We start from the raw sequence: 27,158 nt of genomic DNA, 5'->3' as shown, positions 1-27,158 counted from the left end.
AATAGTTCCAGTGGGCGGAGGACATACAACCTGTTAGAATTATAGTATGCTCAGATTCTCTGTCTGTATTGAATAGTTTATCATATGGTAAATCTAACAGAAGTTACCTACTATTGGAGGTATTAATGTTATTATGAAGAATTGAGAGAATGGGCGTTGTAGTGAGATTCTGCTGTGTCCCAGCACATTCGGGTGTGGAAGGGAATGAAATTGTAGACCAGTTAGCCAAAAGAGCTTTGAAATGAGATATAATTGATATTAATGTTCCACTGGGTAGAGGTGAGGCCAAATGTAAGATCAGAGCCATTTTGATAGATGTGTGACAGAAGAGGTGAGACTCTGAGCACAAGGGCCAGCATTTATATGCCCTCCAAAGAGAGGTCGTGGACCAAGATTCAAAGGTCAGATTAGGAAGGAATAGGTGGTGTTTGCTCAATTGCGCTTAGGACATTGTACATTGAACTCATTATTACATCTGGTTGGTAAGCATGTGAATGGTTTGTGTCTGGAGTGTGGAATGGTGGAGCATGTCTTGTTATATTATATTGTTAAGTATGTTGAAAAGAGGGAAAGATTGAAGTGTAGGGTCATTGAGGTCGGGGGGGGGGGGGGTTGGAAGGGATTTTGAGCGATGGAGGAGGGTCTATTAGAAGTTAGTATGGCTATTTTTATTTTATCAGAAGTACTGAGTTAAGTAGGAGGATTTAGAAATGTTGTAAACCGTGTGATTGACCACAAACTCCAGCACTGTAGGTGGCGGCATCCACCTTTAACGGTGGTTTGCGGACCGCCATTTTATCATAGAAGAAGAAGAATCTTTGCGGATGACATAAGAAAAATAAATTAATGCAGTCGAAATGATTATCAGTCTTAGTTGTTTAAGTTCGGATATTGATTGAACGAACAGTACACGGATCCTATTGTTATCGATGTGCCTCTGAATCGTATCTGTGTCAACAAGCTAGCTAGCTAATTTAGCTATACATCATTAATTGAGTCTGTCACTGTCAGTCTGATCTAGCTCGTCGATCATAGTTAAGATGTGTTGCAGCTTTTGAAGATAGTTACCTCTGTACTTTTTGTCTCAAATATGAACTTGTAAGTCGGAAAACGAATCAGACAATAGAGAATGTCAGGTTAGCATTGTAAACAACAGCAGCGAATAACCAGTCAAACATCACATCATCATGGAGGATGAGGAAGATCTCGAGGTACTTGGCGAACAACTGTACGATTTAATTTACCCCAAGCACGCTGAGATCGCCGGGAAACTCACAGGTGAATCACCCCATAACGTTTTACATTTACACTCACATTCAAATTGCAAAGCATTACGCAGCTATGTAGGCATATGCATCACTACCAATACGTTATAGCTAGGTAGTAGATTCCATTTTACAACATTGTTTCATGGTATATTGAGATGGCATTGTAATTGGGTCGGAGGCATGTTGCTGGAACTACCTGGTCCTGTCCTGACTCGGATGCAGCAGGATGAAGCGATGCTGACAGAGGCCCTTAAGAAAGCCCTCAGAGCTCTGCAACTACCTCAGGGCCCCAGGTAAGACTGATAATACCACATTCTTAGACGCTAGCATTAACTACTTTAGCGCCTATTGACGATAGTATCTTCTGATCGGAGGAGTTTTGTTAAGAGTCCGGAGTCTTGCTTTAATAGGCTGGACATTACATTTTTAACTACACTTTTTTTTATAATAAAAACTTGGTCATTATGTCCGCCGTGGAGCCCCTTTTCATAATATTACCATCTGTCCCAACTGCTTGCCGTCGTCTTGAAGTAATGGTGAAAAAAACTGGCCTTATTTTATGGCATTTTTCAACCTGTCAGCAGCTATTAGTTCTATTGAGCACTGAGGCACCAACCCACCTTCTGAACGTTCTATTCCCAGCCCATTGTTCAATGCCAAATAATATTACTTATTGTGAATTCCAGTACCTGGCTGGTTGATGAATGGCACAATGTATTAACTAGGAGAATACGTTTTTCTTTACCTGAGATGACTGAATTAATGTTCAGGATTATTGATAGTCGTTAATACAATTATAATTCCAAAATATGCACATGAATACAGGTAATAACCAAACATGAAGGGTCATATTAATTCACAGTAATCTGTTAAAATACTTTAAAAAAAGTATTTCTGTGGCTGTGCAATATCTCAAATGTAACACACACATACAATGGAAATTCGCCCTTTATTATGAATGATTTGGCTCTTAAAATAGCCTTTGGTTTTGTAAAACAAATGCATGTTTACGATTGTTGCACTGGCACTCATATTGTAGTGAATGTAATCACAAGAACAAAGCGTTTTTGGTGCATTTTAATATAGCCCACACTAGACAGTGAGAGGCAGACACAATATAAAAGTCCTATAAACATAATATACTGTAAAGAGTATAATTAGCATGTCTTTCAATTAAGTACATTATGAACATAAAAAAATAATACATACATACATACACACACATCAAATGACTGAAGTTACCTTTTATAAACTGGCATTCAAGTTTAACTGTCTCATATCACTGTCTCATATCACTGTCCTACAAGTCCTAAAGCAGCTACGTTGCCTCATATTACCATCCTGTCAGTATCTACTGGTATCGTATCCTAAGGAATAGACCCACTCTATGTAAGAATTCTGACCTCGTTTACATAATAATCAAATAGAAGTGGATATTCTGATACAGAACTACTCACTTCTTCATCCTCTTCTTCATAGTCTATTACAAATGTGTCTCCTTTAGAACTAATTACTTTACCCTGCCACCAGCACACACTCCTATCCTCGCTGCTAATATACATGTGTTAAAAAATGTAGACGACCAGATTCTTTGCACAAACGGATACATTTTATACGGTTTTCCTGATATTCCAACCATAAGGGCAACCAGGGCATATTACTAGTTTTGTCATATTTTATTCTAAACTCATAAATGTCATCTGATTTTCTTATGTCTACCACTGTTGCATCATACTCTGTATCTAAAACGTTTCCACTAAATGTATGCTGAACACGTTCTACAAGAAACTGCAGTGGCATTTTAATACTTGGTAATCTAACCACATCTAAATGTCCTCTCGTACGACCCAGATCTTGTGCTTTAAGATGCTGTTTGGTAGCATCTCTCAAAATACCTCTTTACTTTGAGCAACAAGATCAGCTGGCGCAGTCATGCGTGCTTCATCTAAACTAGTGTCAAGTGGCTCACTCATAACAACTACTACACCCTTCACGTTACTGATGAGCTGATCCGATGACAGCCATTTCCCATATTTTGATAAGTAAAAAATGTAATTTTCGTTTTTCTGGCCTAATACATAGCATCTAAATTTTAACTGCTCTGTCACGGCTGGTATTTACTTAAATTAGCTATCTGCTCGGCGACTTCCTCCACACTGGTCCAGAACCCACCATATTTGCCCATGTCTACAGTAACCTGTTGTTTTTACTGACTCCCTGAATGTCTTTTTGCTTTTGTCTATCTTGTTTCTCTTTAAGTGCCTGCAGTCTCTCTTATTTTGAACATACGCTCACAATATATGACTCTCTGTCCTTTAACTGATGCCCTAGATGTTGTAAGGACCTCAGCTTTCCTCTCAGGACCCAAACTAGCCAACCATTCCCAAGGCCTATTCTGTTTAAACATGATCATGCCCTCTAATGCTATTTTGCTTTCCCTAGACTTTAATCTTAGTAATTGATAAAAAAAAGTCCCAAAATCCCTCTCACACACAACGTTAGTTTTTGGAGCAGATTCTAATGCTTTACACTGCTCGTCTGATACATTGTCGTACCGTCCATGCTTTAGGTGATCTGCTGTCAACCTACAGCACACCTTCACTAGAGTAGCAAAAAATGGCTCTAGAGCTTGTTTTGTCATGTCATCAAACTCTTCTGATTCTTGTGCTATGAGTTTGTCGAAGATGGGTCCCCTGTGGACGTCTACGTCATCAAACAAATTGACCTCACCTCTAATGACGGTGCTGCTGTCTGCCTGTCACTCTGTGAGCTTTCTAACAAGCAAACTATACGTGTTGGTCATGTTCTTTCTTTCCAAGAACTCTCCAGAATGGTTCTGTAACCTGTTTGGATATAAGGCCTAATGCCCTATTTTTATTTTATTTATTTATTTACTTGCATACCCGAGAGAATACTATAGACATCAAGAAAGTCAATCAGTTGATTATTGACAAGTTTTTCCAACACTTTCGATAAACATGGCAAAATAGAAATAGGCCTATAACAGTTAGGATCAGCTTGATCCTAACTTTAAATAAATTACAAACCGTGGCTGCCTTCCAAGCAATGGGAACCTCCCCAGAAAAGAGTGACAGGTTAAAAAGGTTGGAGATAGGCTTGGCGATGATAGGGGCACCAACCTTAAAGAAGAAAGGGTCTAAACCATCTGACCCAGCTGTTTTTTTGGGGTCAAGTTTAAGGAGCTCCTTTAGCACCTCGGACTCAGTGACCGCCTGCAGGGAGAAGCTTTGTAGCGGGGCAGATGAAAAAGAGGGAGAAGCGTTGGGGCTAGTCGCAATAGAAGAGGTGGGAGATGAGGAAATGTTGGACGGGCAGGGAGGCATGGCTGAGTCAAATAGGAATCCTGACTTAATGAAGTGGTGATTAAAAATCTCAGCCATGTGCTTCTTGTCAGTAACAACCACATCATCAACATTAAAGGACATGGGCAGCTGTGAGGAGGGTGAGGGTTCATTCTCCAGGTCTAGACCCACAGAGAGAGAACTGCTCCTAACTTTGGCCTTCCAGATGGCCTGATTGCCCTTATTTCTCATTTGCCTGAACAAGAGCCAGTCAGCCTGAGTATGCTTGTGCTGAGCCTTCGCCAAATGCAATTCTTGAGTTGGAGTAACTCTGCAAGATCACAGCTGTCACGCCCTGGTCGAAGTATTTTGTGTTTATTTTCATTTATTTGGTCAGGCCAGGGTGTGGCATGGGTTTTTGTATGTGGTGTGTTGGGTTTGTAGCTTAGTGGGGTGTTCTAGTGAAGTCTATGGCTGTCTGAAGTGGTTCTCAATCAGAGGCAGGTGTTTATCGTTGTCTCTGATTGGGAACCATATTTAGGCAGCCATATTCTTTGGGTGTTTCGTGGGTGATTGTCCTTAGTGTCCTCTGTGTTAGTTTGCACCAGTTTAGGCTGTTTCGGTTTTCACATTACGTTTATTGTTTTTGTATTGATTCGTGTTTACGTTGTTTTATTAAACATGGATTGCAATAGCCACGCTGCATTTTGGTCCGATCCTTGCTACACCTCCTCGTCCGAAGAGGAGATAGAAGAAAGCCGTTACAGAATCACCCACCACAACAGGACCAAGCGGCGTGGTGACAGGCAGGAGCAGCAGCAGCAGCAGTGGGAGAGGCTGCACTACTTGGAGAAATGGACTTGGGAGGATGAATTAGACGGAAGAGGACCCTGGGTTCAGCCAGGAGAATATCGCCGCCCCAAAGAGGAGCTGGAGGCGGCGAAAGCGGAGAGGTGGCATTATGAGGCGCTAGCACGGCAGAGCGGATGGAAGCCCGAGAGTAAGCCCCAAAAATTTATTGGGGGGGGGCTAACAGGGAGTATGGCTACGCCAGGTAGGAGACCTATGCAAACTCCCTGTGCTACCGGAGGGCTAGAGAGACCGGGCAGGCACCGTGTTATGCTGTGGTGCACACGGTGTCTCCAGTGCGGGTGCATAGCCCGGTGCAGTACATTCCAGCTCCGCGTATCGGCCGGGCTAGAGTGAGCGTCGAGCCAAGTGCCATGAAGCCGGCTCTACGCATCTGGTCCCCAGTGCGTCTCCTTGGGCCGGCTTACATGGCACCAGCCTTGCGCACAGTGTCTCCGGTTCGCCTGCATAGCCCAGTGCGGGCTATTCCACCTCGCCACACTGGCAGGGCGACCGGGACCATTCAACCGGGTAAGGTTGGGCAGGCTCGGTGCTCAAGAGCTCCAGTGCGCCTGCACTGTCCGGTCTACCCAGTACCACCTCCACACCCCAGCCCTTTGGTAGCAGCTCCCCGCACCAGGCTTCCTGTGCGTGTCCTCGGCCCAGTACCACCAGTGCCAGCACCACGCATCAGGCCTACAGTGCGCCTCGCCTGTCCAGCGCTGCCAGAGCCTTCCTCTTCAGCGCTGCCGGAGTCTCCCGCCTATCTAGCGCTGTCAGAGCCTTCCTCCTCTACAGCGCTGCCGGAGTCTCCCACCTGTTCAGAGCTGCCAGTCTGCAAGGAACTGCCAGTCTGCAAGGAACTGCCAGTCTGCAAGGAACTGCCAGTCTGCAAGGAACTGCCAGTCTGCATAGAGCTGCCAGTCTGCAAGGAGCTGCCAGTCTGCAGGGAGCCGCCAGAGCTGCCAGTCTGCAGGGAGCCGCCAGAGCTGCCAGTCTGCAAGGAGCCGCCAGAGCTGCCAGTCTGCAAGGAGCCGCCAGAGCTGCCAGTCTGCAAGGAGCCGCCAGAGCTGCCAGTCTGCAAGGAGCCGCCAGAGCTGCCAGTCAGCATGGAGCAGCCAGAGCCGCCAGTCAGCATGGAGCAGCCAGAGTCGCCAGTCAGCATGGAGCAGCCAGTCAGCATGGAGCAGCCAGAGCAGCCAGTCAGCATGGAGCAGCCAGAGCTGCCAGTCAGCATGGAGCAGCCAGTCAGCATGGAGCAGCCAGAGCAGCCAGTCAGCATGGAGCAGCCAGAGCTGCCAGTCAGCATGGAGCAGCCAGTCAGCATGGAGCAGCCAGAGCAGCCAGTCAGCCAGACTCTTCTAGATCTGCCAGTCAGCCAGACTCTTCCAGATCTGCCAGTCAGCCAGACTCTTCCAGATCTGCCAGTCAGCCAGACTCTTCCAGATCTGCCAGTCAGCCAGACTCTTCCAGATCTGCCAGTTACGCCCTGGTCAAAGTATTTTGTGTTTATTTTAATTTTTTTGGTCAGGCCAGGGTGTGGCATGGATTTTTGTATGTGGTGTGTTGGGTTTGTAGCTTAGTGGGGTGTTCTAGTGAAGTCTATGGCTGTCTGAAGTGGTTCTCAATCAGAGGCAGGTGTTTATTGTTGTCTCTGATTGGGAACCATATTTAGGCAGCCATATTCTTTGGGTGTTTCGTGGGTGATTGTCCTTAGTGTCCTCTGTGTTAGTTTGCACCAGTTTAGGCTGTTTCGGTTTTCACATTACGTTTATTGTTTTTGTATTGATTCGTGTTTACGTTGTTTTATTAAACATGGATTGCAATAGCCACGCTGCATTTTGGTCCGATCCTTGCTACACCTCCTCGTCTGAGGAGGAGATAGAAGAAAGCCGTTACAACAGCCCCCTAACCAGGGGCTGAACCGGTTTTTAATTCTCATTTTCTTTATGGGGGTGTGTTTATCATCAATACCACTGAAAATATCAAAAAAGAAGGTCCAAGCGTCTTCGACAGAGGGGATCAAGCTGATTCTATACCATTTTACAGGGGCCAGTTCATGAAGGAAGGCTTGCTCATTCAAGTTTTTTAGCAAGCATCTATGACAAATCAGGACAGGTCGTTTCACTGAGCAGCCATTATGAACACAGGCTGTAAAACAGTGTTCACTAAGGTCCTTACAGAAAACACCAGACTGATACCTATCAGGATTATTTGTGAGGATAACATCGAGGAGGGTAGCCTTTTCTGGGTGTTTGGAGTCATACCTTGTGGGATTGGTAATAATCTGAGAAAAATTTAGGGAGTCCCATTGCTTTAGGACTTGGTCATGTGGTTTAAGCATGTCCCAGTTTAGGTCACCTAGCAGGACAAATTCAGACTTAATGTAAGGGGCCAGGAGAGAGCTTTGGGCAGGTAGGGTACAGGCCGGTGCTTAAAAACAGAAAATCAAATTGTTTGGTCCTACAATCCGCAATGAACTGAATAACATTCAGATTAGCATGGACGGCTTGAATGAACCTGTTTTCATTTTGGGTTAGTCTAGTGAAGTCCAACAAGTCAGTGTAGAGATAGTAAACACCTGCTGCATTGTGGAGCATCACATTTATGAGGTTTCCTTTGAAAGTAACTAAAGGAATGTCGTCAGAACCATTCTCGTTAAGCAAGAATGTTCTGGACTCGACTGGCTTGACACTCTTCCTGTACCACTTTATATTATTATATAAAATGTCATACATTACACTAGCGGTCGATGCAGTAGATCTCCAAGCAATTGTCAGAATTTCAGTCATGACTAATGTTAATTTCTGCTACCACAATTGAATTCTACATTTACACCTAACTGCGTGTTTATATTGTTGCCCCCCCTCCCCTGTAGTTATTTTTTCCACAGATTTTGCAGTCCTCTTAGTCAGTCTTTTCACGGGCGTCTGCAGTGTGGAAAGGAACAAAAAAAAGCGAGCGCGGGAGTATTTCTGTGAATGGGGGGGGGGGGGGGGGGGTTAATACGTTATTGCCACGCTTTCACATAGAGGCCTAGTTCAAATCACAACATCTCTAACACAAAAAGGCTAATGGTTGCAGATAAATGGTAAGCTGGTTAAATAAAAGACTGCTCGTAGAACTTTCAGACTGCCATTGTTTTGGGGAAATAGGGACATGTCTGTCTTGGGGATGAAACGGTTTACGGTTTCACGATAAACCACAGTAAAATTCTTGACGATTAGTATTACGTTTCACATTTGAATTGTCATTACGGTTTGAAAAACTCTCGGTAAATACTGTCCAGCATCAACCAAAGTTAGCAACAGTCTGTCGCAGGCACAGCATGCAACGTGGGTTATGTTTTGTGTGAAAACATGGCGGAAGGTAGTGACAGCACTCAGGAGATTTTTCAGCCTTCTAAGAGGCCCAAATCTGAAGTGTGGTCGTATTTTGGGTTTTACAAGAGTGCTGAGGGGACCTTAATCGAAGATGGTCACCCTGTCTGCAGAACATGCAAAAAAAGAATTGCTGCAAAAGGGGACAACACTTAAAATCTCTTGAGTTATCTTCATGACCACCACCTACTACTTTATAGCGAATGCAAGGTAAGTTAGCTTTTACCTCAATGCATGATGTGGGGACTTGTCATGGTTTGTCTGTCTAACATGCTAATAGCTTGTCAATAATGTAAACTGAAGCTTTCAGTGTTGCCTACTCTTGTAAAAACACTACACGTTGTTCTGCTGCTGTATGCGTTGTGTGTTTGCAGACTTACCCATTGCACACGATAACATGTTATGTAGTTTAGTCACCCAATGTTAGAGTTGCGTAAATTCAAATCTGGTATCAGGATAAATATGACAATGAGTCACCGATTGTATACTATGTATTTTTTATTAGCTAAGCAATAAATGGCAAATGCAACTTTCGTATATACGGGCTCACTGTAATACCATGCAGGGCAGAACAGGTAACTGGCAGGATGTACGTAAACAGTTGTTCTTATACTGTGATAGACATTGTTCCAACCCGTCTGTTGGCCTATCACAGTAGAGGCTGAGCGTGGTTTAGACTTGCTCAGCCTATCGCAGGCGCTCAGGCGGGTCCCCGCCTCTTGGCGCTTCTTGGAGTCCTCCCTCCGTCGATGTATAGATTCTTACTGTTCTGGTATCGCAGCCTAGTTATAACAGTTGCTCAGTTCCTGAGTTGTTCAGTATTTTTTCCATCTCAGTTAAACCTCGTGATGACCACCCCTCCCTATACCTGATTAACCACAACTTTGTAAGATACAGCAAGTCACACCATGTGCTCAATATTGTTACATACAAACACAAGGACAAAGCATCTTCTGGGCTGTTATCTACAGTTTTGTAACATGCAGGTCACACCATGTTACTCAGTTCTTGTCACACACACAAACAGGCAAGTAGATGTAGCAAGCAGTTGTTTAATCTCATGATGATGCTCAAGTGCACAAATGCAGATACCTCACACAGCCAACATAAAATAATATTTAAGCATATATATAGTAATGGCTATAATGTAAAATACAGAATCCCACACCAACCAACATATTTTGTTCATTTAAAATCCGGCAGACGTCGACATGGTTGTAAAAGTGTTCCAACAGGAGAAACACTATAGACTCCTATACAAGACTCCTGTATTTATTTCAATTTTTGGGCTCATTGCAATTACTATCACTGTCTTCTTAAAACTAATTTGTATTTCTGTAAATTGTGCATGGGGTCATTCTATATACACCAATGCAACACAGAAGATTGTGTGTGTGTGAATAAAAATAATAATAATTGTAAGGTAACACTAATAATAATACATTAGCTATTCCCTTGTTTACAGAGTGGGTGTGCAGCAGTGATGCTACATCTACAGTTGTGACACAGACACTCACTCCAGCAAGCATTTAAAAAGGCAGGCTGCTTATGCACCCACATCAAAACATGCTCAAGACCTCACTGCAGCCCTTTCATATTACATTGCAAAGGACATTACGCCATTTCAAATTGTTGAGAGACCTGGCTTTCTGAGGCTGATGAAGGTTGGCTGTGCCTCACTACAAAGTGAATGCTGCTAATTGTATTTGTTGTTTGTTTATTTGATTTGCTTAAGGTTGTGTTCATTTAAACCTGCACTAGGGAAACTTTTACCTCTCATGGCCACAGGGTGCCATCTTTAATGTTAATGTTATTATTTGAATGTTTATGCACACAAAAAGTGCATAGTGCTCCTATTTTTATTTGTTGTTTGTTGGTTTTCAATATAAAACTTGGTGAAATGATTTCAGTGTGTATCAGTACTTTTTGAACATATCCAGCACATTTTAACAATCCCGCGATAATACTGATAACCGTGAAAATTATAGTCACTATAATCGTGATATGAAATTTTCATACCGTTTCATCTCTAGTATTTTGTCAAATATCTCAAAATGTATGTATTTTATAGTTTTCAATTTCTACACCATTTTAAAATCAGCATAACCTATTATTTCTAATGATGTACGTTTGGGCAGCGTACAATGCTGTTGCCAATTGCTGGTAGTTAAAACGTCAACAAACGAAAAAAAATACTAATGGAACTCTGAGGTTCCATTGTTACCTATAGGGGAAATATAGGTATGTCTGTGTATATTTAGATATTTTTTCAAGTCAGACACCATTTTAATCAGGATAATCTCCTCCCTCTACTCCATTGTCATCAAACGCTAGACCAGAAATAGTCAGAAGTTGCCATTTCTACCTACTGCCTTGTTATGCTGACATAAGCACACTTGACACCATCGAGATACGGATGTTTACTTTCTAAACGATTTGCTATTTTTCAGTATCGTCCTAAGAACAGATTGTAGTGGTAAAATAAAGGTATACCTTTTTTGGTGCCATTTAGGGAAAATTGAATTCTAAGGATCATCCCAGTCAGAGAGGCTCAGGGTTCTTTTCAATTAATTTGCTATGGCCTCGCGCTAGTGTTCCAGCTCCACCAACGTTCTTTGGTTGTTTTTCAGCCTTGGGTGAATTTGGACTCGTTCTATTGTCTAGCCTAGCTCTAAAAATTAACACGCATCGCTTGCAGCACTGTTTTTGAAACTAAAGTAACATATCTTTCATATCAGCGAGATATAATTTTCAAAAAACAGAAGGTAAATTACTACACAACTTTTCTAGGGTTAATGTTTCCACACAGCCATATATCCATTTTACAGCGCTTGTTTACAGAAGACAAAGGCATCCACCTGTGCTAATTAGCTATCTAGCATGCTCCGAACACCCTTGTGTAAGCTAACTGGGGAGGAAAGATATACCAAACAAAAATATAAACACAAACATTTCAACAATTTTACTGAGTTACAGTTCATATAAGGAAATCAGCAGATTGAAATAAATGCATTAGACCCTAATTTATGGATTTCACATGACTGGGCAGGGGTGCAGCTATGCCCACCCACTTAGGAGCCAGGCACAGCCAATCAGAATGAGTAGTTCCCCACAAAGGGTTTATTACAGACAGAAATACTCCTCAGTTTCATCAGTTGTCCGTCCGGGTGGCTGGTCTCAGACGATCCCCGCATGTGAAGAATCCGGATGTGGAGGTCCTGGGCCTACTGCCAAATTCTCAAAAAAATTTAATCAACTTGTATTTGTCACATGCGTCGAATAAAACAGATTACTGTGAAATGCTTATTTACAAGCCCTTAACCTGTAGTGACACCCAGCCCGTGAACGGGACCGTTATCATCATCTGACACTAATTAGCATAACGCAACGGACATAAATCTTCCTAGAAAATCTTCCTATTCATGAAAATCACAAGTGAAATATATTGGAACACAGCTTAGCCTTTTGTTAATCACCCTGTCATCTCAGATTTTCAAAATATGCTTTACAGCCAACGCTAGACAAGCATTTGTGTAAGTTTATCATAGCCTAGCATAGCATTATGCCTTGCTAGCAGCAGGCAAACTTGTCACGGAAATCAGAAAAGCAATCAAATTAAAACGTTTACCTTTGATGAACTTCGGATGTTTTCACTCACGAGACTCCCAGGTAGACAGCCAAAGTTCATTTTTTCCCAAAATATTATTTTTGTAGGCGAAATAGCTCCGTTTGTTCTTCACGTTTGGCTGAGAAATCGCCCGGAAATTGCCGTCACCGCAACGCCGAAAAATATTCAAAATTAGCTCCATAATATCGACAGAAACATGGCAAACGTTGTTTAGAATCCATCCTCAAGGTGTTTTTCTAATATCTATTCGATAATATATCAGTTGGGACAATTCGTTTTTTCACTCTGACCGATTTGGAGTAATGGCTACCTCTGTATTTTACATGAGAATCTCTCTCGGAGCCACCATGTGACCACTTACGCAATGTGGCTGACTACGGCTATTCTTCAACAGAAATGCGTAAAACTACGTCACAATGCTGTAGACACCTTGGGGAATACGTAGAAAGCGTAAGCTCGTTGATGGTACATTCACAGCTGAATAGGGAGTCATTGGAACGCAGTGCTTTCAAAACCTGGGGCACTTCTGGATTGGATTTTTCTCAGGATTTCGCCTGCAACATCAGTTCTGTTATACTCACAGACAATATCTTTACAGTTTTGGAAACGTTAGAGTGTTTTCTAGACAAAGCTGTCAATTATATGCATATTCTAGCATCTTTTCCTGACAAAATATCCAGTTTAAAACGGGAACGTTTTTTTTCCAAAAATGAAAATACTGCCCCCTAACACCAAGAGGTTCCAACAATGCAGTTTTAAGAAAAATAAGAGTTAAGAAAATAATTACTAAATAAACTAAAGTCAGAAAAATAAGAGTAACAATAAAATAACAATAATACAGGGGGTACCAGTACTCAGTCTATGTGCGGTGGTACATGTTAGTCAAAGTAACTAAGGTATTATGTACATGTAGGTAGGGGTAAAGTGACTATGCATAGATAAGGAACAGCAAGTAGCAGCAGCGTTAAAATGGGGTGGGGTCAATGCAAATAGTCTGGGTAGCCATTTGATTAGCTCTTCAGCATTCTTATGGCTTGGGGGTAGAATCTGTTAAGAAGCCTTTTGGACCTAGACTTGGCGCTCTGGTACCGCTTGCTGTGTGGTAGCAGAGAGAACAGTCTATGACTAGGGTGGTTGGAGTCTTTGGCAATTTTTAGGTTCTTCCTCTGACACTGCCTAGTATAGAGGTCCTGGATGGCAGGAAGCTTGGACCCAGTGATGTACTGGGCCGTACGCGCTACCCTCTGAAGCGCTTGTGGTCGAGGCCAAGCAGTTGCCTTACCAGGTGGTGATACAACCATGCTCTTGATGGTGCAGCTGTATAATTTTTTTGAGGACCCATGACAAATCTTTTCAGTCTCCTGAGGGGAAATAGGCGTTGTCGTGCCCTCTTCACGACTGTCTTGATATGTGTGGACGATGACAGTTTGTTGGTGATGTGGACACCAAGAAACTTGAAGCTCTCAACCTGCTCCCTTCGATGAGAATGTGGGCGTGCTCTGCCCTCCTTTTCCTGTAGTCCACGATCATCTCCTTTGTCTTGATCACATTGAGGGAGAGGTTTTTGTCCTGGCATCACACTGCCAGGTCTCTGACCTCCTCCCTATAGGCTGTCTCATTGATGTCGGTGATCAGGCCTACCACCGTTGTGTTGTCGGCAAAGGTTGTTTATTTATTATACCATTTTATTTAAACTTTTACCCCTTTTCCTTCTTAATTTTGTGGTATCCAATTGGTATTTACAGTCTTGTGTCATCGCTGCAACTCCCGTACGGACTCAGGAGAGGCAAAGATCGAGAGACATGCGTCCTCCGGAACACAACCCAACCAAGCCACACTGCTTCTTGACACAATGCCCACTTAACCTGGAAGCCAGCCACACCAATGTGTCGGAGGAAACACCTGGCGACCGTGTCAGCGTGCATGTACCCGGCCCATCACAGGAGTTGCTAGAGTGCAATGTGATAAGGACATCGCTGCCAATCAAACCCTCTCCTAACCCGGACAACACTGGGCCACTTGTGCGCCGCCCCATGGGTCTCCCGGTTGTGGCTGAGCCTGGACTTGAACCAGGATCTCTAGTGGCACAGCTAGCAACTGCGATGCAGTGCCTTAGACCACTGCGCCACTCGGGAGGCCCAATCGGCAAACTTAATGATGGTGTTGGAGTCCTGCTTGGCCACGCAGTCATGGGTGAACAGAGAGTACAGAAGGGGACTGAGCACGCACCACCTGGGGGGCAGCCCGTCAGGAAGTCCAGGATCCAGTTGCAGAGGGAGGTGTTTAGTCCCAGTGTCATTAGCTTAGTGATGAGCTTTGAGGGCACTATGGTGTTGATCGCTGAGCTGTAGTCAATGATCAGCATTCTCACATAGGTGTTCTTTTTATCCAGGTGGGAAAGGCCGTATGGAGTGCAATAGAGATTGCATCATCTGTGCATCTGCTGGTGTGGTATGCGAATTGGTGTTGTTCTTGGGTTTCTGGGATGATGGTGTTGATGTGAGCCATCACCATCCTTTCAAAGCACTTCATAGCTACAGACGTGAGTGATACGGGTCGGTAGTCATAAAACGACATTGGAGGTGGCTTATGGTAGAGAAATTAACATTAAATGATTTGGCAATAGCTCTGGTGGACATTCCTGCAGTCAGCACACTCCCTCAAAACTTGTTTAAAAAAGAACAATATTTTGGAGAGGATTTCATTTCAAATAACCGAAAGTGAGTGAATGCAAGGGAAAAAGGCCATTCTTGAACATGGGGTGAGACGTTCTTACTAATTTGATGCAGATGCATCATGCAGGACTCTAGTGTCAGAGGAGAGACTCTGACTGAAAACGCCTCCATTAATTGCCACAGTTTACACAACCGATAGATCAGCGTTCTAACTCCTCCTTGTGATAGTGTGGTGCAATGACTGAATGTCACCATCTACCACAAACGGTCGCAGCATAAGCTCGTACATTTTAATGGAAGAACCACTGTACAGTCGTGGCCAAAAGTTTTGAGAATGACACAAATATAAGTTTTCACAAAGTTTGCTGCTTCAGTGTCTTTAGATATAGTCAATGAACAGCATTCTTACATAGGTATTCCTCTTGTCCAGATGGGATAGGGCAGTGTGCAGTGTGATGGCGATTGCATTGTCTGTGGACCTATTGGGGCGGTAAGCAAATTGAACTGGGTCTAGGGTGACCGGTAAGGTGGAGGTGAGATGATCCTTGAATTGTCTCTCAAAGCACTTCATGATGACAGAAGTGAGTGCTATGGGGAGATTGTCATTTATTTCAGTTACAAATTTGCATTATTGGGTATAGGAACAATGGTGGCCATCTTGAAGCATGTGGGGACAGCAGACTGGGATAGGGAGAGATTGAATATGTCCAGCCAGCTGGACTGCGCATGCACTGAGGACGCGGCTAGGGATGCCGTCTGGGCCGGCAGCCTTGCGAAGGTTAACACGTTTAAATGTCTTACTCACGTTGACCACGGAGAAGGAGAGCCCACAGTCCGTGGTAGCTGGCCATGTCGTCAAAGCGGGCGAAGAACGTGTTTAGCTTGTCCGGAAGCAAGATGTCGATGTCCGCGGCGTTGCTGGTTTTCCTGTTGTAGTCCGTGATTGTCTGTAGACCCTGCCGCATACGTCTCGTGTCTGAGCTGTTGAATTGTGACTCCACTTTGTCTCTATACTGATGGTTTGCCTTTTTGATTGCCTTGCGGAGGGAATGACTACTCTGTTTGTGTTCTGCCATATTCCCAGTCACCTTGTCATGGTGGTTTGCGCTTTCAGTTTTGCACGAATGCTGCCATCTATCCACGGTTTCTCGTTAGAGTAGGTTTTAGTAGTCTCAGTGGGTACAACATCTCCTATATACTTCTTGATAAACTCAGTAACCGTCTCAGTATATACATCAATATTATTCTCTGAAGCTACCTGGAACATATCCCAGTCCACATGATCAAAACAAACTTGAAGTGTGGATTCCGATTGGTCAGACCAGTGTTGAATAGTCCTTAGCATGGGTACTTCCTGTTTGAGTTTCTGCCTCTAGGAAGGGAGGAGCAAAATGGAGTCGTGATCGGACTTGCCGAAAAGAGGGCGGGGGGAGGGCCTTGTATGCATCCTGGAAGTTGGAATAACAATGGTAGAGTGTTTTTCCAGCGCGAGTGCTACAGTCAATATACTAATAGAATTTAGGTAGCCTTTTCCTCAAATTTGCTTTGTTAAAGTCCCCAGCTACAAAAAAATGCAGCCTCCAGGATATATTGTTTCTAGTTTGCATAAAGTCCAGTGACGTTTCTTGAGGGCAGTTGTGGTATCGGCTTGAAGGGGGATATACACAGCTGTGACAATAACTGAAGTGAATTCTCTTGATAAATAATACGGTTGTCATTTGATTGTGAGGTATTCTAATTCGGGTGAACAAAAGGACTTGAGTTCCTTTATGTCATTACAAATACACCAGGAAACATACACCCCCGCCCTTCTTCCCCTAGAGATGTTTATTCCTGTTGGCGCGATGAACTGAGAATCCAGATGGCTGGACCGACTCTGACCGTATATTCCGAGTGAGCCATGTTTTTTCGTGAAACAGAGTATGTTACAATCTCTGATATCTCTGGAAAGAAACCATTGCCCTGATCTCGTCAACCTTGTTATCCAGGGACTGAACACTTGCCAGTAATATACTCTGAAGTGGTGGGTGGTGTGCGCCTTCTAAGTCTGACCAGAAGACTGCTCCGAATCCCTCTTCTCCACCTGTGTTGTTCTGGGTCGGCCTCTGGAATCAGTTCAATTGCCCTGGGTGGTGCGAACAAAGCATCCGTTTCGGGAAAGTTGTAATGCTGGTAAGTTACCGCCGCTCTGATATCCAATAAGCCTAGTAGTTAGAGCGTTGGGCCTGTAACCAAAAGGTTGCTGGATGGAATCCCCGAGCTGACAAGGTAAAAATCTGTTGTTCTTCCCCTGAGCAAGGCAGTTAACACACTGTTCCCCGGGCACCGAAGACGTGGATGTCGATTTTGGCAGACCCCCCCCCCCCCCCCCCCCCGCACCTCTCTGATTCAGTTGGGTTAAATGCGGAAGACACATTTCAGTTGAATGTATTCAGTTGTACTAGGTAACTGACTAGGTATCCCCCTTTCCAATAGTTCTTCCCGGCTGTATGTAATAACACACACAATTCTCTGGGCTAACAATGTAGGGAATGAAACATAAAAAATGAAATACTGCAAAGTTTCCTAAGGACTAGAAGCGAGGCATCCCCCTCTGTCGGTGCCATTTTATAAAATTTTATACCATTATGTTTCGAAAACTGTTTAGAAAGCGATGGTTATTGATGTTTCTAATATGTTTAAACACAGCATCGGAATTGTAGTTTACACAGAGCCAATTGTGGGCGAACGTTGACCTAAAGGCTGAAAACCCTACATACGGAGAAGGGTTTTTGAGAGCTAGACTGAGAATATCCTGGAGAGTAGGAAAACTAGAGGCGAGGGCAGTTTGGGGTCTGTTAGTAAGGTTCCCCCCATCCTGCTAGATTAGTTGCCCATGTGTCTGTATTATTCATCCTGAGGCTCAAACAACTGGGAACTCGGAGAAGTATGAGGTCAAATCATGACATCAGTGATCTTCAGGTCAGAAAGTTGGAGCTCTAGAAAGAGGCCAAAGTTCCCGAGTTGGAATTCCGAGTTGGATGACTGCGAGTTGGATGTTCAAAACTGTTTTCCCAGTTGGAGCTAGTTTTTTTCCCGAGTTCACAGTCGTTTTGAATGCGCTGAAGTCTGAGATTTGGTATTCAGACTTTATTCAGTCGCGTAACGCGCTCTGCATGTGTGGCTGCCTTGTGCGCTCTGAATAAATGTAATTCAACCACTGAAAACTCTCCCACTTGCTGCCAACAGATTTTCTCATGGAGTTTTCTTTTAACAGGATTTTCAATACATTTATCTTAAGCCATCCCTTTAAATACTGTGTACATTTTTAGTTGGAATTTGGACGACAGACTCACTAGAATACATTGAGTTCATTGAGATAACGGGTTCAGAATATTAGGGAGAAATGTTTCAGTACCAATTGCTTGATAAAAAAAAATACTCTGATCTTGTAGATTATTTAGATTTAGTAAAGTATTTATGAATCACAAAAAACAGGTTCGGAGGGCCTTTACGCACTAAATAAAGGAAATGGTGGTTTGATTAATTAAAAAAATTGCCACATTGTCACAGCCGTTGATTGAAGAGGACCAAGGTGCAGCGTGGTGAGCGTACATTTTCACTTTTTTTCGGATGACGCCGACAAAAACAATAAACAATACAAAAACAACCGTGAAGCATAAGGGCTATGTGCCACAAACAAAGTTAACTACCCTCAAAGAAAGGAGGGAAAAGTGCTACCTAAGTGGTTCCCAATCAGAGACAACGATAGACAGCTGTCCCTGATTTGAGAACCATACCCGGCCAAAACATAGAAATACAAAATCATAGAAAAATGAAACCTAGAATGCCCACCCCAAATCACACCCTGACCAAACCAAATAGAGACATAAAAAGGTTCTAAGGTCAGGGCGTGACACACATTTAGTTATTCAATTCATGGTAATGTTAGAATATTAGTGTACATAGAAATATAATAGGGCGAATAGTGTACAATAGTAGGCTATACCCTCGTCTATTGCCTGCACTAACCATGGAACTGTGTGATGACACGGCCAAGTATTGTGCCATGACACAGCCAAGTATTGTGCCATGCGTCAGGTTCAAACTGTTACGGCTTGGTCTGCGCTCCAGTCCATAACGATTTAATTAGCCTACATGTCTTTAAAAAATATATATAAATTACCAACTTTTACTAATGTTCCTCAGCAGCAAGGCTGTTGACGGCATTTATAGAGGAAGCAAATTAAGGTAAACAAAACAATGTAATAGAATGATAATGTAGGCCTAACCAACTGAAGGCAACTAACAGTAAATTGGCAGTTGAATATGTGTGGTTAATAATAATAATAATAATGGATTGGATTTATGTAGTGCCTTTTTATCAACTGCGGTACTCAAATCGCTTTTAACACAGTAGAGGGGAAACTAACCTGATCCACCACCAATGTGTAGCACATACCTGGGTGATGCACTGCAACGATTTTCTGCCAGAATGCTCACCACACATCAGCTAGCATGGTGGAGAGGTGGAGTAATAAAGTGCATTCATTAAGTATTCAGACGCAGATCCTCTCAAGCTCTGTCAGGTTGAATGTCCGTTCATTTTCCCCTTGATCCTGACTAGTCTCCCAGTCCCTGTCGGGGATAGTCGCAATAGAAGGGGTGGGAGATGAGGAAACTCTCTCTTTATGTAGTGTTGTGTTGTCTCTCTTGTTGTGATGTGTGTTTTGTCCTATATTTATTTTCACATTTTTAATCCCAGCCCCCGTCCCCGCAGGAGGCCTTTTGCCTTTTGGTAGGCCGTCATTGTAAATAAGAATTTGTTCTTAACTGACTTGCCTAGTTAAATAAATGTAAATAAATAATATAAAAATAGGGCATTAGGCCTTATATCCAAACAGGTTACAGAACCATTCTGGAGAGTTCTTGGAAAGAAAAAACATTTCCTCAGTGTTGTGTTGTCTCTCTTGTTGTAATGTGTTTTGTCCTATATTTTTATTGTATTTTAATTCATTTTTTAATCCCAGGCCCCCGTCCTCGCAGGAGGCCTTTTGCCTTTTGGTAGGCCGTCACTGTAAATAGGAATTTTTTCTTAGCTGACTTTCCTAGTAAAATATAAAAAATAATTTGAAGTGTTGCCCCCTATCGCAGCAATTTTCTTTTTTTGCATGTTCTGCAGGGTGACCATCTTCGATTATGTTCCCCTCAGCACTCTTGTAAAACCCAAAATACAACCGCACTTTTTAGTCCAGATTTGGGCCTCTTAGAAGGCTGAAAAATCTCCCGAGCGCTGTCACTATCTTCCGCTATGTTTTCACACAAAACCCACATTGCAGGCTGCGCCTGCATCAGACTGTTGCTAACTTTGGTTGATGCTGGACAGTATTTACCGTGAGTTTTTCAAACCGTGGTAAGCAAACACGGTTTTAATAATAATTTGAAACGGTAATACTAATTGTCAGGGAATTTTATTGTGAAACCAGTAACCATTTCATCCCTTCCTCTGACCTATTTATGCTGTTTAATATTACATGGAGCCTATTTGAAATTATGTGCAAGTCTTACATTCACCTTTTTCATGTTTATTCAAATACTTTTAATTGAAATCATACGGTTTGGTTTCAATACTTCAAAACCAAATGGTTGGTCCAGGTTGTCATAAAAATAGATGGGTGTTAAAATGTGATTTTAATAAATTAAGCGTATTTGGAGCTGCAGTTTTTTTCTCTGTGAGTACAGAACGGTTTTTAGCTAAGTGATTGGAAAAAGACCGGAGGGGTTGGATTTCTAACCACTCAACTCTGCTCACATACCCTGATCTGTAGACACCTCCGCCACACCTTCATTTATTTGATCTCCACCCCAAACAAATAGCGTTTTTAAAGACAGTAAATGAGGCTGAATGTAGAGAGAAAAGTTTATAAAAAGGGAATTGCGCTCCATTTACACATGCTTAACTCGGGTTGAACTCCGCCCCATGTGAGTTTCTGTGTCACAATTTGGTTGAGTTTGATCTTAACTAACCTCCAGAGCCGAGGTTTACGAGACAGATTTGGAAGGATGGCCATACCTCAACTCAGACTAGACCTCAACTAACTATGATCTCTCCATGACTTCAGCAATACAAGGATGTCAAAGGAGGAAGATGAAGCATCTGCCTCTTCTGACTCGCTTGGGGAACAGCTGTTTGATCTCGTGGACATCTACAACACTGGCCACACACAGAAAATCACTGGTAATCAACCTACTGATCAGTAAGCCAATCATCTCTCCTCCCTCCAAACGTATGATTTATTTTTATTTACTTAACCCTTATTTTACCAGATTACTCTCATTGAGAGAAAAAATCTTGCCAAAAAAGCAACACAAAGTTTGACACTTTTCTGCTTGACCAAAAAGGTTGAGAACCTGAGTTAATTCCTTAAATCTCCTCCAATGGCAAACAACTGGTTGTGAGACACTCACTCCCTGTGTGTATTTCAAGGGGAGTTGGGATATGCAAGAAATACATTTCCATTACTTAACCAGACAAATATAGGCACCCCCCCAAATTAATATTATTATTATTAGGTGTTAACAAATAACAGGTGTAGGCAACTAGATTTAGCTGCGGGATGATTTTTGTTGGACCTGATTTTTGCTGAATTCCTGGTGATTTTAGTATTTTTTGACCCAAAACTAAAATAATTTTTTATTACAAAAATATGTTTGGTGCCAAGAAAATCACTTGCTGGCCGCCTGTTGCTGACCCCTGCCCTATACAATGCGAATCCATACAGTGCAAGCGCAGGCTGATCCTTTATGAACCAACAGCTTATAATGCTTCGCTAACATGTATTTACCCATGTACCACTCCAGGCATGCTACTGGAGCAGCATAAAGAAGCGGTGTTGCATCTTCTCTCAGAACCCTCACTACTGGAGGAGCAGGTGAACCTGGCCTTGAAGACACTGCAGGAGTGAGTGTGGAGCTTGACATCATTGTGGGGAAGAAAGATATTATGAAGAACTTTGTTTGTATATCCAGACACAACGCTGATGAACCTCTGAATTGATGGAAACTAGACTGATTAGGCTACTTTCTGTTAATGGCCGTCATTAATTTGAGATATGGCAGTCAAGCAGACTGAGGCCCTGTCCAAATACATCCCATATTACCCTAGAGTTGGGTAGGTATAAGCAATTTGATAGTAGCCACTGATGAACTAATTATATTTTTCTGCCATATTGGTTACACCTACAGTATCCACACTCAGGTCTACCTAAAAGCCTTGAGGATACAGGACTAGGGGTTGTTTCTGAATGGGCCATTGGTCTCGAAAGGAGAGCCTAGAAACCTGACACAGAAGGCTAAGACAGCGTTCCTCACTTATACAGTAATATATAACATTATCCATCCATTTTATGGTGTCATTATTGTACATCCAATAGTAAATACATGGTGATACCAGAATAATATCTAATATCTCTCTAGTCGCAGGCCATAACGTGTGGGATACTTAGCCTATAATGTGCAGTTTTTTTTAACGATATTCATGGCGTGTTATGTTTCCCCTACCCTGATTTGCTGTAGGCTGGGTGTGGAAGAGACAGATGTGAGTGACTCATCAGATGCCGATGACACAGAGAGGCTGGAAGAGAGGCTGTTTCTACTGGTGCAGGAGATGGACGCAGTGCACTCAAATGACATTACAGGTTAGCCCTGCCACTAGCCGGTCCCAATTTGATCCCTACTCTCCCTTTGGCCCTTTAATATTTGCAGATCTGTAAGGCGAAGCAATATGGTGGCAGCTTTACCACTAAACTGTTTAAACATAAGTCTCTAGAACAAAATGGCTCATTGAGTGAACTGTAATATCACAGATACTGCTAATGCTGTCTTTCATAAACCATGTTAGTGGTCTGTAATGGTTAGAATTTAGAAGGACTCTGTCTCATAGGCATGCTTTTGGAGATGGACCCTGCAGCTCTCAGACAGATGCTGAGCGACCGCACCATGTTGGAGGGAGCCGTTCAAAAAGCACAAGCAGCGCTGGTAACCTTCAACCGAAACTACCCATGTCAATATATTGATTGATTGTTTGGTACACTAATTAGTGCCCCGCCCACATGGACTTACAAGACACTATTTCATCAAGTATGTGTACACAGAGCACAAAACAAAAACTACATTTCTGGGGAGGGTAGCCTCAGCACAGTCATAACACAACCATATGTTCCGGTTTTCAAGGGAAATTGAAGAGAGCCTGTGACTCCCGCTTTCAGACGTTAACAAGGCGACACTGTTTGGTACACTAATTAGTGCCCCGCCCACATGGACTTACAAGACACTATTTCATCAAGTATGTGTACACAGAGCACAAAACAAAAACTACATTTCTGGGGGAGGGTAGCCTCAGCACAGTCATAACACAACCATATGTTCCGGTTTTCAAGGGAAATTGAAGAGAGCCTGTGACTCCCGCTTTCAGACGTTAACAAGGCGACACTCCATTTTACTGGATTGGTTGAAAAACTTCAGAAGAGAACATTGACAGTTATGTTACTCTCGTCAACAAGAGCAGAATGTGGGGTGGGGGTCTAGTTCTAGGCATTTATTTTACTTGCCAAGTTAGGTTAGGAGGAAGGTGCTGTGGGAGATGATTGGTTGGTAGATTAAGCCGATTAAAAGAATGCTGATGCGGAGGTATTTTATCCCAGCCTTTCTATTGTGCAATGTCAAAAAACTCCCATATACAAGAATTACAATCTTGCTTTGTTAGCCTATAGATTCTAACTGCATTTATTTGGGGATTTTTACAGGAAAGCATTTGGATCCAAGAGGACAAAGAAATCACCAAATCCAAATGAAGTTGGCCCAAATACTGTGACATTTCAGCTGAAGAAAACTACTTTATGAACACAAGAACATTTATGTGCCACTAACCCACAGGATCATAGCTGCCATGAAGGGATGTATGTATATACTGCATTCTAAGTGGCGATTCCTGATTTCAGATATTTTTCTCACTCCAACACTTGTCAGTGACTTGTTTCGGAGTGCAATGCACTTTAGTTAAGGCCACACTCATGATTGGACAGGAAGGGGAATATGAGCCAGTGAAGTGTGCTGCGACGCCCTCACACACTTGCTAAAAACAAAACCAGGCACCCTACACTTCTTGAAATATACATGCAAATGCTCCTTTAGACTGCAGACTTCAGGAGTGGAGAATGGAACAGGCCTATAGTCTTTTTTTTGTTGCTTCCAATGCTATAGGAGAATTTGACAACTGTCTGGGTTGATTGGATTTTTCTACTTGTCAGAGTTGTCAATGAGGGATAGGTAGTGCTGGTCCAAAATACTTTAATCTGTGAGAAAGTAACTACATGTGTAGTGCCACAGTGATGCCAACAGACTTGCACACATTTTAGGTCCACTGGTAGTTTGGGGGATATTTGTTTGTACTTCACTCAATAATAAAAATGAATTCAGTAACATTACACAAAGATTAAAATATTCCATATTCAGACACTTGTTGGGCCAACTGTTGGGATGTACTGCAATAATGTGTGAATAGGAAATGTATTTTGATATGTAGATAAAACACAACATGATGAACCTTGGATACTAATCAGACAGAACAAAATTAAACATTCTTTCAAAGTGCTAAAGAGCGCAAAGATATCTTTATTTATTACCATTTTACAGGGTTGAATTCAAAAACAGGAAAAATCAACAGCTTTTCTCAGACAAAAAGGGGACCTTTGGAAAAAATTATTGGGTGTTCAGCACAGAAACAAAGTCAAGAACACAAAGGGGAAGCAAGGAATTTTGGATAACAAAGTTGACAAAAGCAATAGCAAAATCAAAAAGGAAACGGCAGTTTTGAGTAAAATTTGCTCCTTTCACAGATGTATTTAATGATGGGCTAGTTAATCTGCAGAAGCAGCAGTTACAAACGTGAATCCAGGTATTATATAATCTATTAATGACATTTCAAAGCTAAATCAGCAAAAGCAATTGCTCTCCACACTTTTGCTCATGACTACACCTCATAAATACAATCGATCAGATAAATATTTGGATAGATTAATGACATTTAAAAATGGTAGTCAAATGACACCATGACTATTCCCTATAAAGTGCATGCACTACTTTTGACCTGAGCCACCTAGTTGTGCACTATATAGGAAATAGGGTGTCATCTGAGACTTGACCGATATAGTCCTGGGGCCTCATTTATAACTGTTCACACATTTCCGCATGACACATTTCTGAAAATCCAGCGGGAGTACAAAAATATTTAGATTCATACATTTGGTGCACATTAAAACTCTGCCTGGAAAACACCTCCAAATTTTATGGTGACAATAACACACTATTTGCTGTATAATTTTGAATTAGGCCATGGCAGTATCTAAAATGGGCAATTGCAATTTTGATCACATTTCTGTGGGCAGAATGTTTTGGAAGTTATTCAAACTAAACATGCATATAGCGAGCGCCTGATGTCTGCAAGGTTGATTGTAGCCTATATTTTGAAACACTTTAAAAGTAGGCTAAATGCTACAGCCCACACTAAAGTGCAAAATAGAAATGGTTCAATATTTTGTTTATCAATAGATAGAAACAATGTCCTGCCTTAGTATAGGGTCTGATTTAAATTGGCAATGTTGTGCTTCTCTCACAGCAATACAATAGCTTACCTATACACAAATATTTTACATAAACTACTGTGTTGGCAGAATGTTCCAATACAGTTTATGAAAGAGAAAACAAATGGCAAATTGTGGATCTGTCAGCAGAACGTTTAAATTCAACAATGTTTTGCATCGACTTTTCACCTAAATATGATGGGACTGGCCGTGAATTTTGAAAAATTGTCTAAGGCAGGCTACCAGTAGCATACATAGGTCTACTTCAATGTAAAAGAAACTTCACCTTTTAAATTTGACTGTAGGCTAGATTATGGGATTGCACAATTTAATACAGCCTATCTATTTACTAGGCTCCTAGGTCCAATTAAATGAGAGATGCACTGCTAATTTGTTGTATGAATATGAACCTATTACGGCTAGAAAAGGTGAGAAATTTATTCTGCAATGGTTATGAAAATAGAAAGATTCAAATGTTTATTTTAGATTAAATAAAGAATTTTGCTCTTCTAACTAATGGCAAATGGCTGCATTTGTGTTATGTTGTCCTGTTTTTAGTTTTTTTATGAATAAGCTTTTCATCATATCCCCCATTTGCACAAAATACTTACTTGCCAGCTTGCAATACAATATTTCAGCCACTAGTAGATGTGCGTACGCATGGTCTAAACGGGGAGCTGAGCACATTCTCACAACACATTACATTTTTATAAATGCCAACTTGATCGTGGAAACTGCCGCATGCACATTTTGGGGTATATTGTATGCACGCACGGTTTATAAATGAGGCCCCTGAATCCCAGCTCACTCCTTGTTCCTCTAAAGGCCTGCTTCTAAACTCAGTTGGGAGACAGGAAGCCTAGTTGAGACTTAAGACCTTTGTGCATGATAATGAGGTGTTGGTAGGCAGCAACATTTTATAAATATCTAAAATGAACATTCCAACACTCAAACTTCTAAACTCCTAGGGTAGCGAGGCGTGACAGTCACTCCTATTGCCTCTGCTGGACCCCACATCACACCTGATCACATCTGAATGAGGGAGAGTGAACACAGCAGGCATTGCACTACTGATACTCCACACACATCAGCGCTACAGTACCTTCAGTGTCTGTACGGGAACACTGAAGAGTCATATACACTAGTATAAACAAGTGAGCTGAGCTCCCGAAGTGCTACGCTCTTTTACACACTAATACACTTAAGGGGCCAAAGACACACGTAATAGATCAAAATAGGACCAGAACAGTGTCTCAGCATGTGTGTAGAGGGAATGTTGTCTAAGAGCTGAACACACTAGCATGTCTGTCTCCACAGTAGGTTGTTACATACAGTATAATCAAGCTAAGTATGTGCATTAAGATCCATTGTACCAACTAACTCAGTTTGGACACATGAAAAAGCCCTTTATGACAATCTTGCCTGCAAATAATTAAC

At 42.3% G+C, this 27,158-nt stretch overlaps 1 protein-coding gene across 2 annotated transcripts; it reads left to right on the top strand.

Annotated features, from left to right (window-relative positions):
* Positions 1 to 782: 782 nt before the first annotated feature.
* LOC139408947 (uncharacterized) lies at positions 783 to 26,259 on the top strand. Of its 2 annotated transcripts, none has more exons than XM_071153464.1 (7): positions 783 to 1,278; positions 1,447 to 1,561; positions 21,204 to 21,319; positions 21,943 to 22,042; positions 22,657 to 22,778; positions 23,024 to 23,118; positions 23,886 to 26,245. In XM_071153464.1, exons 1-7 carry the CDS (start codon positions 1,188 to 1,190, stop codon positions 23,931 to 23,933), a joined length of 687 nt encoding a protein of 228 aa, XP_071009565.1. In that variant the 5' UTR covers positions 783 to 1,187; the 3' UTR covers positions 23,934 to 26,245. The 2 variants fall into 2 exon arrangements, with proteins under 2 accessions (XP_071009565.1, XP_071009566.1); XM_071153465.1 differs by having other exon boundaries at positions 801 to 1,278; positions 1,424 to 1,561; positions 23,886 to 26,259.
* The last annotated feature ends 899 nt before the right edge of the window (positions 26,260 to 27,158 follow it).

This window comes from Oncorhynchus clarkii, chromosome 5 (assembly GCF_045791955.1).
Source record: "Oncorhynchus clarkii lewisi isolate Uvic-CL-2024 chromosome 5, UVic_Ocla_1.0, whole genome shotgun sequence".
Classification (NCBI taxonomy): Eukaryota; Metazoa; Chordata; class Actinopteri; order Salmoniformes; family Salmonidae; genus Oncorhynchus; species Oncorhynchus clarkii.
The sequence above is the reverse complement of the archived record's forward strand: the minus strand, read 5'-3'. Positions and strand labels throughout refer to the sequence as shown.